This window comes from Oryzias latipes, assembly GCF_053564925.1.
Source record: "Oryzias latipes strain Hd-rR chromosome 1 unlocalized genomic scaffold, Olatipes_Hd-rR_3.1 chr1_Y".
In the NCBI taxonomy this organism is placed as follows: Eukaryota; Metazoa; Chordata; class Actinopteri; order Beloniformes; family Adrianichthyidae; genus Oryzias; species Oryzias latipes.
In genome coordinates this window covers 2,015,523-2,029,847 of record NW_027616335.1, presented here as the reverse complement: position 1 = coordinate 2,029,847, position 14,325 = coordinate 2,015,523, and the positions used below count along the sequence as shown (strand labels likewise).

Below are 14,325 nucleotides of genomic sequence, written 5' to 3'. Positions count from 1 at the left end.
CAAACAAATGGATTCATGTTTGTCTTTGTTTTTCTCGTCTGAGCTGGTATCTGGCTCAAAACTGTACGGCTGGATAGCTCCAATACTGCTCGCAATTTTTGTTGCAATGGTAATAATAAATTGGGGGGGTGAGGGGCTGTAAGGTTATGGGAGAGTGTAAGCAGAGAGCTCTCAGATAAGGGTGACAGAAGGGTGGGACGGGGTTGCTCTGCACCAACAGTCAACAACCGCCCACAACTAATAGGCAAATTTCTAATGAACTAAAAACAGCATAACCAAATTTAAAAGGCCACTGGGAACTCTTTTGGAATAGATCAAAAGACCATTTGAGTAGGGCATTTAGGTAAAATTGACACACAATTGGAAGATAGGTAGGTACAGAAGGGAGCAAACTGTGCCGATCAATGACAAAACCAGGAGTTTAACCACAACTGGATTTGCTGAATTTCAACAGTCATTCCTCTTCAAGAGAGTCTCTTTGGAAAGATGCATATTATTTCACAGTAAAATGTGAGCTATGGCTCGGCGGGGGGTTATATACCAACAGTCAGTCCTTCAGGTCAGCACCTCTCAGGTCTGTCTGCAGCTTTTACTACTGAGATGAGGAAAGGGAGGTGAATAGACAGAGTGCCATATCCCTGTCAAAAGCAAAATACATCCCCAGTGGGAGGATAGTGGACAGGGTCTCAGCAGGACAGGAAATGGTTTTGGTAAGATCTGGAACGCACAGTGTGGAGAATTACTAAGAAGAAGGTAGGAATAGTTGCTCGTGGGTCAAGACAGAGTTGACCAAGCAGGAACGTGTGAATGGCAGCGTTTGTGCAAAGAACTGGTGGGAGGAAGAGGGGGAGAAGTGACGTGACAGGGGAAATCCAAAGACCGCAGTTCGCTGGAGAAGCACAAGCCTAAATGAACAGCATACAGTGTTTGTTCAGTGATGTGGGCCAAGCATGATCTCCACCATTAAAGTATGCCGGTGTGTGTTTGTGTGTGCACATTCATGATTAAAGGCAAACAAATGACCTGTAGCTTTGCAGTGGCAGGTTATGAAACCTGATGGGCAAGTTTGAAAGATTCCCCGAAGCAGCTCCCCATACCCGTTGTTACCTACTTGCTTGTTGTACTGATTGGAGCTAAAAAATAGGAATACCAGGCCAGTCGTGTGTTGTAACTTTTGAGTAACATAAATGTAAAGCTCCTGTTGGTCTCACCACGACAACTTTACAATGATGATAAGGTTTTCCTTGTCCAGAGTTTTAATGTTTAATGTCATTTATCTATTCTGAGGAGGAAATGCCTCTATTGAGTCTTAGGTGACTGATGATACTGTTGTCAACCATATTCACCTTCATTTTAAAAGGGGCAAAAAGGTTTGATTTCACCAAATGTATCGGATGGTTTCTGTGCAAAAATAAGGGTTAAAGTTTCTGCTCCAGAAAATCCAAATAAAAGTATTGTGCTAAAGTAATTCTATTTAATTTCCCACAAAACTGTTTATGCAAGCTTTTACATACCCACTCTGATGTTTTTGGTGATTATAACATGTTCCTTTGGCATTTTTCTCACGATGGAGGACATATACATAAAGAAAATTGAGCTTAAAATTGAAGTTCTTTATTCCAATTGTTGTGTATCAGGAGCATACGAAGAAATGCCATTACTTGTGGCAGTAATGTGGGTGCTACAATCACCGGGCCATAGGCTCCATGCTCCCCTCCAATCTAGTTCATCCACTTCTTGATAAATGGACCCATCCACTTCTCAGTTTTCCTCGTCTGAACTGGCATTTGGCTGAAAACTGTACAAAATGAATAGCTCCAACATTGATCACCATTTATTTTGCATGGGTAATGTTAGGTTGGGGGTATGAGGGGCTGTAAGCTACTGGAAGAGAGTATAAAAAGATATGTGAGGCGAATTTCTAATGAACTCCAGACGCTCTCCTAGAAAATGACACAGGGCTAAAAACAGCATAATTAAAAGACCACTAGGAACGCTTTAAAAATGGTGCAAAAGATGATCAGAGTGGGACTATAAAGCAGTCCTGGGCAATATTTTGAAGAACTTTCTATTCTTTAAATTTTGACAACACTTATACCAATTTTCTGTTTAGATTTTGTACCTCACCACTGTCAGAAAATTTCAAACATATTTTTTGGTGTTAATATGTCTGCATTTGTATTAACACATTTATTCTCCTGTAGTAAATTGCATTTTCTGCAAACTCTTAAAAAAAATTTTTTTAAAAGTGGACTAATAATATGTGATACTGATAATCTTGGAAGACTTTAGAAAGCCATAACCAATGCTCTATGCAACTTAGAAATGTCCAGAAACCTGAGATCCCCTGTAACAATTTTTTTTTGTCTACACGTCATATCCGGTTCACATTTTGCGGTTTTGCAGATCTGTTTGGTGTGATGCTACAAGCTTTTTTCTTTTCCAGCACACTGTGTTATGCATCCTGATGAACTGTAGAACAGGCTCAATCAATATCTGTGCCATGTCTTTTGTACAGAATGGGTTCAGTTTGTTAAATCAACATAAATTTTCAATCGATTCAATAATGTTCTTTATGAATCATAAAGAACTTGGAGTCATAAAATTCAGCAGCTGATTGATAAAAAAAACTAAACAGTCTAAACTAAACTGGGCATCTCTGCCCTTAGACCCTCCTTTGCGGTAAGGAAAAACTCCTAAAAAATAAAAACAAGAAAAAGAAGAAAAAAAGAAGAAACCTCGGGGGTGCCTACATGAAGGAGGGATCCCCCCCCCCCCCCCAAGACGGACAGGCGATTTACCAGAACTCAGAGAAGAATTAGCGTATCAAACTCTACAACTACATATTAGATCAGATCTTTGTTTACATTCTATAATTCTATGATACTGGACTTTTTTTTTAATGAAGGTTTTAGGTTTGTGTGTTTAAACTAAACAGAAAATGTTCATGTCTGTCTGAGAACAGTATGACGTGTTTAAGTGAAGAGTTTCACAGCCTCAAAACATCTATGATCCAATTTAGCAGATTTCACATATCGCTGGTTATTTTTAGAATGTAACTTCCACAATACACCAGGAAACACAGTATTCTGTCTGTAGGGGGTGACAGACAGCTCAGCCTATGCAGGTCTAAGCAATGCAGTGAGCCTTTGAGTTCGGCTATAAGTGTGTGGTAGTTCACCAAATGTCACTCTTCTCTTCCCTCATGTCCGTCATGCTTAAAGGCTGTGCATAGACAAAAATGATACATTTTTACTTATATGTTGTTTTTAAATCCACTACATTTAGGGCAAATGATGTTTACCAAACTTTTATGTGACTTCAGGGGGTGGTATTCTGCCAAAATAATGCATCATCTTACCTCAAATTCTGCATGTTTATGTATGTCTTCAGCCCTCTGTCGACTCAGGATAAACTCAGCCTCATTAGCCACACGAACCAGGTGGTCCTTCATGGTATGACTGAGAAGTCTGGAAAAGAAGGAGAGAGTCATAAGAAAAACAAAAGTCCTTGTAATTAGCTAATCAATAAAGTACACTGCAAGGATGGCAATAAATGTGGTCAATTTTAAAATAAATACAGAATATTAGAAAAATTCAGTTGTTTTTTTAAGAACTCTCAAAGAAGCAGCCATGAAACATCCATAAAATCCTGAAAAAGAAGTGTGGAAAATTAGCAGAAAATCTAATTTAGAAACAAACCCAAACCAGATTTTTCCCTTCAGAAGGGCGCAGGTGCCAATTGATTTGTTAATGATAGGCATCTGCCCATGTTTCTACATGTGTAGTTTACCTCACTCCTCTTATCAGTGTTGATGAAACATGCGCGTCATGCATTTGCATCTGCGAGCAAGTTAAAGGAGCCCCTCCACGGCCCCCACAGGTCAGGACCATTCAAAAGGAAACAATAGCAAACCAGGGAGAAGTGAGCGGAGGTGAAGGGCACTGGTGTTGAAGTGGGAGTTCAGGAGCCTGGGGACAACTGCAACCCAAGCTCAGTGTTTCAGCACAGAGCAGCAGAAGAGCAGGCTGCTGCACCTCCTGGAACCTCCACGACCCTATCCGGGTCCTAAGATCAATAACACAACCACTGCCCTCTTTATGGAGCTCTGACTGCCTCTGTGGGTGCTCTTCAAAACAGGATTCTTACATAAACTTCAAAAATAGAAATAAAATTTAAAAACGTGACGGAAAAAATAATTTATAGAATTTTAGGTAATGGCAAAAATTCTTCAGATGAATGCAATTATTTTATTGAGGGGTTATTACTCAAATTGATATATACTTTTAAAATATTAAAAAAATTGAAGTAATAAATGATATACTCTATAAACAACTGAAGAACCAGCAAAGACAAGAACACCACAAAAGAGAAACTATATCACCACACAAAGGATAATTTTCTTTTTGATATAGATTTTAAGTTTTTTAAATAGAAAAAATTACTAAATCTTTTTTTTTTTAAAGGAACTGAAAAAGAGATGGATGACAGATGACAAAGCTATTAGTGTCTTTCAGTAATGGTGTGGAATTGAAATAAAAAAAACAGCTTTTTAAAAAAAAAAAAAAAAAAAAGGTTAACATAACAGCAAACAAGCTCAACAGTGGATGAAACAAACCCAGGGCAGTAAGTGTGTTTATTTTAATTTGTAAATATATATATGTTAAACTTTATGGTGAGTGGTTACTTTGCCAACCGCATCTGGCCCTAGATAATTATCTTTGAAAAAAGATTCAATCCAGATGTCAAAAGCTCTTAAGTGTTATTTTGAAAAAATGCTTGTAATCATGACTTTTTTACTTGACCAATTTTGTTAGCATTCTCGAGAACAGGATTCGCATCATGGACAGAGTCCCATCTGAGGAAATTTCCCATCCGTGGGATTAATAAACAAATCTAATCTAATCTAATCTAAACTAAAGACTGATTTACGTATAAGGAGGTACATGGAGATCATCAGGGGTTTATTAGGAATGGGGTAAAAACTAGATATAACAAGACTAACAGCAAAAGACAGAGTGTAGCGGTTATCACTAACGGATAAAAGCTCAGCCAGGTAAGCACAAACTGAAAGAGCAAAATCAAGAGTCATCTCCTTCGTGTCACAGAGGACTTGGCAATCAGAGCCCCCATCACCTTTTGCCAAACCTCCCTCCCTCCTACCAAATCCCTGTGGGATGAGAAACTATTGAATGGAGTCTTTAACTCCCACATCGCCCACCCTCACTTTCACTTCAGAGCCCCTCCATCCTCGATTGAGGTCTATCTAGAATACTGAGTAGTCGCTCAATCAAAGGGGTCTGGGGAGCTTTGATGTGATCCAAAAATGGAAAAAAATACCAGAGATGCCAGTGGGGGAGACTAGAAAGGCATTGATGGTCAGATGCCACAAGAAGCAAGAAAACATTAAAATTAAAGGTGACCCACCTTCCCTCGTTGACCAACTCGATGAAGGCGAGCCCAGCATTCTTCTGGATGGAGTTCTGCCACTCCTGCAAGCATACACAAACATATTCATGTTTCGGACCACCAAACATTACCTTTTGGGAATTCATGCACTTTCAGTAAAGAATTCTTGAAAAGTTGTGTCACTTTCTGGGTTAGCAGGAAAAAAAAAGTAGTACGATTTCATATATATTAAAAACATCGAGTTCAAACCAATTATTTCCAGTTGAGCATAATCAGAAAAGAAGTACCGACTGCTTCAGTCAACAACAGCTCAGAAAATCAGTGAGAGTGCGGGTGAACAGTAGTGAAAGACCCCTGTCGGGAGTGCATTTATCACAAGTAAATACACAAATTCCTTCCTCTCTTTGACTAGCGTTATGGTTCGGAGTGTCAGTCTAAACAATCCGACCACAGCTGAACGCAACGTCCAATCCTAAACTTTAAAAGAGCACACACACACACACAAACAAAAAGCTGTGAAGCTCAGCGATCGTCATCTCTCATGTTCGCGTCGGCATTTCAACACCTTTAACACAAGCGTCAAAAGAATAATAAAGCAACAAGGTCATGGGTCCTGTCTGAACCTAACGGTGCTTTCTCCCTTTTTCCTCTCAGGGGAGGAGTAGGAGAAATATGCACCAAAAAAAGTTCAAGCTGGAGTCCAAAACTAAGACGAAAAAAAAATCATTTTTCACAACCTTATTTCCATTCTTGTTACATAAGTCAACTCCTATTATGAACGAAACATCTTTTATGGTAATTTTAGAATATAGCCATGAAGAAGATCGTGTAAAAGGTAAAATATGGTTTAATTGATTTGCAACCACATCTTCAATGAAACACGATGTCAGTGAGACGGGCCATTTTCAACTCTGCTGTCATCTCTTGACCTGATAGAGGAAACTGTGTGTTTATTCAGAGACTAGCTTTTCAGTAAACCTAGAGGTCCCAGAGGGAGCGAGATATCAGTGCAACACGGAGGAAGGAAAGATCCGTTTACATGAATTTCTAATATACATCCAAACATATTTGCACACGTGTGACAAGTTTAGAAACTGTATAGTTTTAGCACAGAAGTCCACACCCATCAGAAGCGATCGCAAGCCGAAGCCAGGAGAGCCATTCTCCTGGAATGCCTGCAGACCATCACTCCGTAAGCAACGGTGTCCATACGAAGCAACATTTAACCTCAATTCATAACCGCTTTCTGTCCTTCAGGACCATATTGGCATTGACTGTGTTTACAATACATTCCAAACAAAGAGAGCTCAGTGGGAATACAAGTCTGGGCTCTGGAGTGGAAACAGCGTGGAGTCCTGGCAGACGGGTCTGTAGGCCTGAAGCAATGCTTTTGGAGGACGTGTGTGTGTGAGAGAAGCAGCCCTGGGGCCTTAACTGAAGCATGGACTGCAGTTGAAGGACATTAACCATGAGTTTTGGAGCAAGGCGCTTCAAGAAGGGTATTTTCAGCCAGACAGACAGTGCTCCGATCATTTTCAAATGAATAGCACTGGAAGTTCATTTAGGAACCAGCAGAAGAAGAAACTTCTGTTTTATTTAATTTTAATTACATTGTAACATGAAATCAGGAAACCTACATTCATATTATTTGGTTTGTAAATTGGTGGACAAAGTAGCAGCCACTGGTATTTTGTGGGGACAAAGGTGACAGCAAGACTAATAGTGTTACTATGGATGAAGGAAGTGATCTTCCAGTTGAATTAAAAAAAAAAAAAAAAAAGCATTAACCCTAATCGATGGAACGTCTCCCAGTGACAAAAAGAAAGCAGGGCTAGGTCAGTGATAGAATATTGGATTTTAGAAGCAGTTCCTGGCAACACTGCAATTTTTATGGCTTGGAAAGGACCTATGACCAAAGAACTCCTGATGAGAGGATACAAGAAGCCATTTGTGACCTCTGACCTTTACCCTGACCACCAAACAGATGACAGAATGAAGCTCTTTTGTCCGAACCCGCACACACATCCTTTTTCTTTTAACACACGAAAGTGTGACTACTCATGAAAATGCTCATTTAAATGTGAAGCCAATAGGACGTCTCTGTTTGGTCTGCGTTCCATGATGATGGCATTGAGTCTAAACACACATGCCATGTGCTTCCGTCATTACAGCTGATTATCCATAATCAACATCTAAATATACCACTACCTCGAGTGAGAAAACGCAGACCTCCCGAGCCAAATCCGCTTCAAACATCAGGCTCACCACAACACAAGGACAACATTTTCCAACGCCGTAGAAAGAAATCTCCCAGCTTTACCAAGATAATAAATACGTTTTGGTGGCATCACTCATAATCACAAGTATTTGTTGATTTGAAAAGCTATGGGAAAACAGATTTAGATGGAAGAACAAAACAATAAATTTGGATTTCAAAAGTGGAAAACGAGTGCAGCTGAGGCAGAAAACAAGATTTTTTTTTTTTCCCTTTCCTCTCAAGTCCCGTTTGCCGTTAAGTTGCATGCCGGCTGTAACAGCCGGCTCAAAGAAATGATCATCAGTGACCGCTTTGACACCGAAAGCCACAGACTTCTGGGTAACCCTTCTGTTAGGAGTGAGCCATCAACAGAAAGTGCCCCCCTAAGCGTTGACTTTAAGGATAAAACGTTTGTGTGTTAACAACCACAGAAGAGGACAGACAAGGAAACAGTTTATTGTTGCTGTGTGACCCAGATGTTTATGAACTGCATCCTGATTTCAACAAAAGCAAAGAACAAAAAACAACACACATGAACAACACAAAGACAAAAAGGGAATTACTTCTGACATTACTTATTGAATGTTTGCCTCATCACTACTCTACTGATTAATACTGATGGCGAGGGTGAAGTTGTCCATGCGGCCGTGTTTGGAGCGCTTGTGCACGCGGATAACCCAACACCCGCGTCTGCGTGTTCACGTGGTAAAACAGACACTCGTGTTGGTGTTTGCATGATCAAATTCACAACTGAAGGAATATTTACTTGTGTCCAAATATTTACACAGCCGGGTCTCAGAGACCCTCATGGGCTCACACTGTCAGGGCTATGCTAACACAGAGGAAGAGGCCGGGAACTAAAGCTCCCACGTCTCAAAAACACACACACACACACACACGCCACATCAAAAAAATACCCTACATCTACAAAAAAAAAAGTCTGAGCTCCTCAATTTGAAGTTCTCGAAAATAACCTTTTATTTAAAAAGTTATCACAGGAAGACGGTGGATCATAAACATACAAAGACAACACATGTTATTTCAGGGAGGGGGTTTAGAGGCCTGTCAATCCAGGGATTTAGGAGGTTATTTTAGGAGGGAAAATTTGTTTCTTTATAAACTTTTCAGATTGCTAAATTTCCACCAAATTACACTTTAATCCAAATGTTCAGTTTTATTGTGGAAATAAAAAAAACAACACATTCATAATTTTTTCCTATATATTTCTATATCTAACGTATGCTTTTTATCCAATAGAAATGTAATAAAGGACATTTTAAGTCCCGGTATGACAGAACGTGAAGCTGTCTAAGAGATATAACACATTTTGGTTGAAACTTTAGAGTTTTACTTTTTTTTTATTTGTTACATTTTTTTAATTTCATAATAAATGCTTCAGAAACAATTTATCAGATCAAGACTGCTTTGTCTGTTTATATTTAGCAAAAAAATAACCCAGATAATGCAAAGTCAACCACTTACAGTACTATGAATGGATTGTGCATACTTGATATGGATAGTCACCTGTCCACTCAGATGTCCAGCTGTCTTTCTATGAGCCAACTATCCCACAGTTTAAGAAAAAAAAACGTATTTGTTCCCTTTCAACTACGTTCCTGTTGTAACTATCAAATATGTTATTCAGCAAATGGTTTTAAATCATGTACGTAATTAGTTTAGCAGTTTTATTTCTTGGTTTTTCTATGTTTAAATTGATTTTTTAGAGTTCCTTAAATAAAAAAAAAAACTTTGGAATAAAGATAAATCATTTCTGTAATATTATGGTTAATAATAAATCTTTTTCAAACTGCAGCATCACAAAGAACCAGACCTCAAGCTCTAGATTACACTAAAAACGTGTGAAGTTTTGGTTTAAAAATATCATTTTGCGCAACGTAAAAATTGAAGAATTCAAAAATGAAAATGTCAGCAACTTTAGTGAGGTTGCTGGGAAATAATTTCATCAGTGGAATGACAGAAAGAATAGCAACAGGAAGAAACATGAGAATAGGCTCCAAAGTCCAATAACAAGTGATATGTCAGGTAAGAAAACATCACTGCAACGCTGCCTGGGCAAGAGGAGAAGTCTGTCTGGAGGAAAATCACCTATTTGAGGCATGATTACAAGCTCCGTGTAAATAATCACTCAGCCAATCACGCTACTTGAAGCCAGCTCGAGGTAAAACCTGCTGGGAGCCAAATTAAAAGCCACTCAATGTTTTCAGGAGTCTCCCGTCTGATTTTCTCCTCTCAGCGAGACTCCACTTCCTGTCAGGAAGCCCCCTTTGACCCCAAAATCCTCTGACACAGCCAGCCCCCAACTGCCGCTCTTCAGCCGCATAGCTGCCAACGATGGGGAGTTTTTCAGGATTAAGTACCAGTTGGTGTTGCTGTGTTTTCTCTGTGTCTCACAGGAGAGTCCATTTTCAAAGAATAAGCAGCATCACAGGGCGATGGTGTGGGAGACGGAGCCGCGTGGCGCGGCTGTAAAGAGGCATGGGAGCAGAGTCCAGGGCGAGGGCATACAGGCAGGGCAGGAAAAACAACACTTTGATTTTCACTGATCTTGAACCTTACATGCCTGTTTAACTGCACCGCGGGGTGCCGGTCTGACTGTGAGGAAAATGATGGAGAAAGTATTTCTGTCCTCTAGTTTCATCGCATTCCTTGCCACTTCTCTCACCTTTCTCAGCTCCCCAAGTGGTTCCTTCAGCATGTTCTGCACTTGATCTATCACTTATGGGACACAAGAATTATGTCCGCCGACAGTTATGACTGCTGGACTTTCAGCAGTAGAACTTTCAAAGATACATATGCAACAAATGCACACTTGAACTTGGGTTTTTTTTTCCTCACATTTTCTTAATCTTAGACATCCAGAGGAGCTCCCTTGTGTAAACACCGATACTGGTTGTGTGATGCGTGATGACTGTACGCTCCGGCCTCTTCCCTAACCACAGGGGTTTAAACTCCCGCACGACCAATGCGGTCTACTTCTAACCCTGGAGGTCAGTGTGTCAAGGGTCAGGAAGAGCCAAGTGTTTGGGGAAGTCAATGTCTTTGTCCCTGCTGATTGGGAGAGAGCTGTCCATCTGGTATAAAGGTTAACTCTGAGTCTGGGAACATGCGATACGAGCACTCATTAGATTTTTGGAGTTAACACCAATGTTATTGAATTACAATTAAAGGATTATCTGCATCAGTGGCTCTGACTAAGTGCTCTTTACAAGGGTAAAAGATGGAAATCCATCAAAGACATTTTAGGATACATTAGTCGAGGCCAAGTGACATGAGAGTCTCTGCAGCCTCTTAGTGCGAATAAACATTTAACAGCAGGAATGAGTGGTGTAAATGACCCATTCTACAGGGGATATTGGCCATGGGGGTGTTTTTCAACATCTTAGTGAGGCTGCTTTTGGACCATGACAGGAAAAGACCAATTGGAATGCTGCAGCACACTGCAGAATTTTTGTCAAAGTCCCACTCCAATTATCTTTGGATCTATTGTAAAAGCGTTACCAATGTTCTTTTAATCAAGATTGTCCTTTTTTAAGCCAAAATTTAAAAACCAGAGTCGTTTTTTAGGACATAGTTTCTGCAGAGCAGCGGTAGTTCATTAGAAATTTACTTCTGAGTTGTGGGCGGTACTTTTGGCACGGAGTAAGCCCGTCCCCAATCCCATCATCAATCAGCTTACATGTTCTCTTGCTAGCTTACGGGCCCCTCATACCCCAAACCTAAAATTAGCGGTGCAACAAATATGTCAAGCAAAGATCTATCTAGTAGTCTACAAGTGGATGCATCAGAATGGAGCAGAGCAGGAAGCTTGTGGCTTTCTGACTGTAGATTCTATGTCAGAACTACAACCTTTTCAAACTGCAATTTTCTTATTTGCTCCTGATACAAAATGATTTGAATGAAGACATAATTAGAAATGCAATTTTAAGATTCTTTTTTTATATATGTCCTCCATTGTGAAAAAATTGCCAGAACATTAGAAAAAAAAATACCAAAAACTCAACTTTGACCTGAGCAGGTCTTTCAAAATGTAGGAGAGGCTTTGGCTTTATGGAACCAATGTATCAACTCCTACCATCAAAAAAAGCGTTATCTTCTCACACTCCAGCAAAGCATATCTCTTTCTCCCACTCCATGTACAGGATGAATCCCTGATAAATGGCAAAAGAATGGATGGGCTGACAGAAGGGCCAGACAATAATGGCTGATGTACAGGACACAAATGCAGCCACTGAGAAGACTTATAGGTCTGCACATTGCAGGCTGTCCAGTATCCAATGAGATGATCCCTCAAAGTGCTAGATGGATGACATTAGGCACCTTTATTTCTTGTCCTGCTGATTAATTTCATGATTTGGGTGGAGGGCAGTGAAGTGTCCCAGGAAACCAACATGTTGATCATAAATATGAGACTGGCAGATAAGCAGTGCCAGAGAAGTGTCTAGTTCTTTTGGAGGCACAAATACAGGCAGCGGCTGCTGTTGAACAAGAATAGCACCTCTTCACCGTCAACCAAATCCATGCTGGGGATCCCGCTGGAAACGTGCTGAAAACTATCATTCATAAATAACATGTATGACAATTTGGCTCCATTATGATGATCTACATCAGGGGTGTCAGACTCCAGGCCTCAAGGGCCGACGTCCTGCTGGTTTTTCAGAAACTCCACCGAATCTGCAGCTGATTACCTGGATCAGGTGTGTTTTGCCATAGACAAGTAGGCTCGTTTGAAAACATGTAGGAAACCGACCCTTGACGCTCTGTGTTTGACACCTGTGTTCTAGTTGTTGTTTCCCTTTCGGCTTTTCCCATCAGGGGTCGCCACAGCGAACGAGTCGCATGGTAAACTTGGCAATGTTTTACGCCGGATGCCCTTCCTGACGCAACCCTCTCAAAGCAACCGGACTTGGGACCAGCACATAAGTAGAGAAGGGAACAGGGAGCAGCCCGGAGTTGAACCCTGGTTTCATGGACGGACGGCGCCGCAAACCAGCACGAGCTAAACCAGCTCCCTTTGACACCTGTGTTCTAGACTGAAGTAAATTACATTTTTTTTATTTTCTATTTTTTCTTTGATTTTATTCTCCTTCCTTGTGCTAAAAAGTTGCGAATATGTGCCATAAAAGCTCATTCTTGAACAAATCAACTTGCTTTACTGCTCCTGTATGCAAGAACATGGACTTTTTGATGTAAAAATCTCAAATTGTCATGTGTATAACAACTTCAATCTTAAAAACTGGAAGGTTTGTATTCACTCTTCCATCTGTTCATAATTTTCAGGAGCCTAACACATTTTTACAAGCAGGTCTAAAAGAAATATCTTTAAAGTATTTTATGGTGTTTGCAAGAAATCAGTGTTGTGTTAGTTGTAGCCCAGAAACTGAATATAACAGGATACTGAGCAGTATTCTGCTAAAAGTACAGTTTCTGATCATTATTCACTTTGTTTATTCAGGAGTCAACAAAGGATCAATACTACGGCCGAGAACAAGGTAGCATGCCACCCCAACAGTTAATGTCTGATCAAAATGGCCCTTTAATGTGGAACACTTTTGTACCCATTTCAAAGAGAGGCGCTATCAAACAGCGGTTTAACCCCCCCCCCAATGCCAAGCCGATGCAGTAGCCAATGCGACTTTCACAGGATCCCTGATTAAAAACTGCTCTGCAGTCCCAAGCCTCCTGACCCCTGACCCCGCCTCCATTCCATCTCAAAGCCTGGGAAATTAATTAAAATTCTGCAGTGATGGTATCGCATCACATCTCTGATGAAGGTGCGGGGGGGTCAGGAGGGGCGGGGGTGGGGAATCTATCAAAATCATCTCCACTCACCGGTTGGCTTGGGCGCACACAAGAAAAGAAGAAAAAAAAAAGATGGCTACAGAGGCACTTCCTGTGTGACAATTAAGTGCTTCCTGTGCCAGAGGGCCCCAACAAACTTCACTAAATAACGTCATCAATCATGGTAGCGACTCACTCTCGCTGCCCCACAAGGAGAACAAACAAATAATTGTAATGTAGCCCTGAGCTACGTCTTACCCCTTTTTTCTCCGTTCCCTGGTGAGCAGCAGTGTGCATTTCCCACCTTCCTCCCCCCTCCTGCCCTACCTCCCCTTTGCACAACAATAAAATTACATTTGCATTAGCGGTGAGAGAATCTGGTTGGATGATTTATTGAAGCAATCAACACTCACTGGCCAATCCCTGGGTCCATCACTTCAAGAGTGCGTGTGCACGTCTGTGTGTGCCAACTGTGTGTGTCTACGGTGGAAATTGTGTGGGATAAAGGCGGAGAAAGCCAGCAAGCGTTTGTGATTTGGACCGAAAGGGGAAGCGAGCATGAGTTGTGCTCCGCAACAATCCCCAAGATTCTGCCTTTGATTAGATTAGCATTAAACAACACCCTGACACATATGACAAATAGGTGCATTAGTACCCGTCAGTCTTTGCTCTTTGGTTTCTCTATCTAGCTCTCCCTGCTTTGTCTCTTGACATTATGGAGCTCAAATTCCGATTCTGAGTCCCACTACCCCAAATCCATGCGCAGCCACAGACATCCAAACAGATGTGTAGTCTGGCTGTGTTACCCGTTCCTGAAAACCAGTGAAAAATGGGAGCCAAACAACACAGGGGGAGTTAAA

General features: G+C 40.8%; 1 protein-coding gene across 3 annotated transcripts in view; it reads right to left on the bottom strand.

The window, feature by feature from the left end:
- Positions 1-14,325, bottom strand: part of LOC101175296 (lipopolysaccharide-responsive and beige-like anchor protein) — a 174,521-nt gene that overhangs the window by 96,047 nt on the left and 64,149 nt on the right. For all 3 annotated transcript variants that reach the window (XM_078943356.1, XM_023957677.2, XM_023957676.2), the window contains 2 exons: positions 5,428-5,492; positions 3,362-3,470 (listed from right to left, as the gene is read on the bottom strand). In XM_078943356.1, the coding sequence (XP_078799482.1) occupies positions 3,362-3,470; positions 5,428-5,492 (174 nt within the window). The remainder of the gene's footprint in view (positions 1-3,361; positions 3,471-5,427; positions 5,493-14,325) is intronic.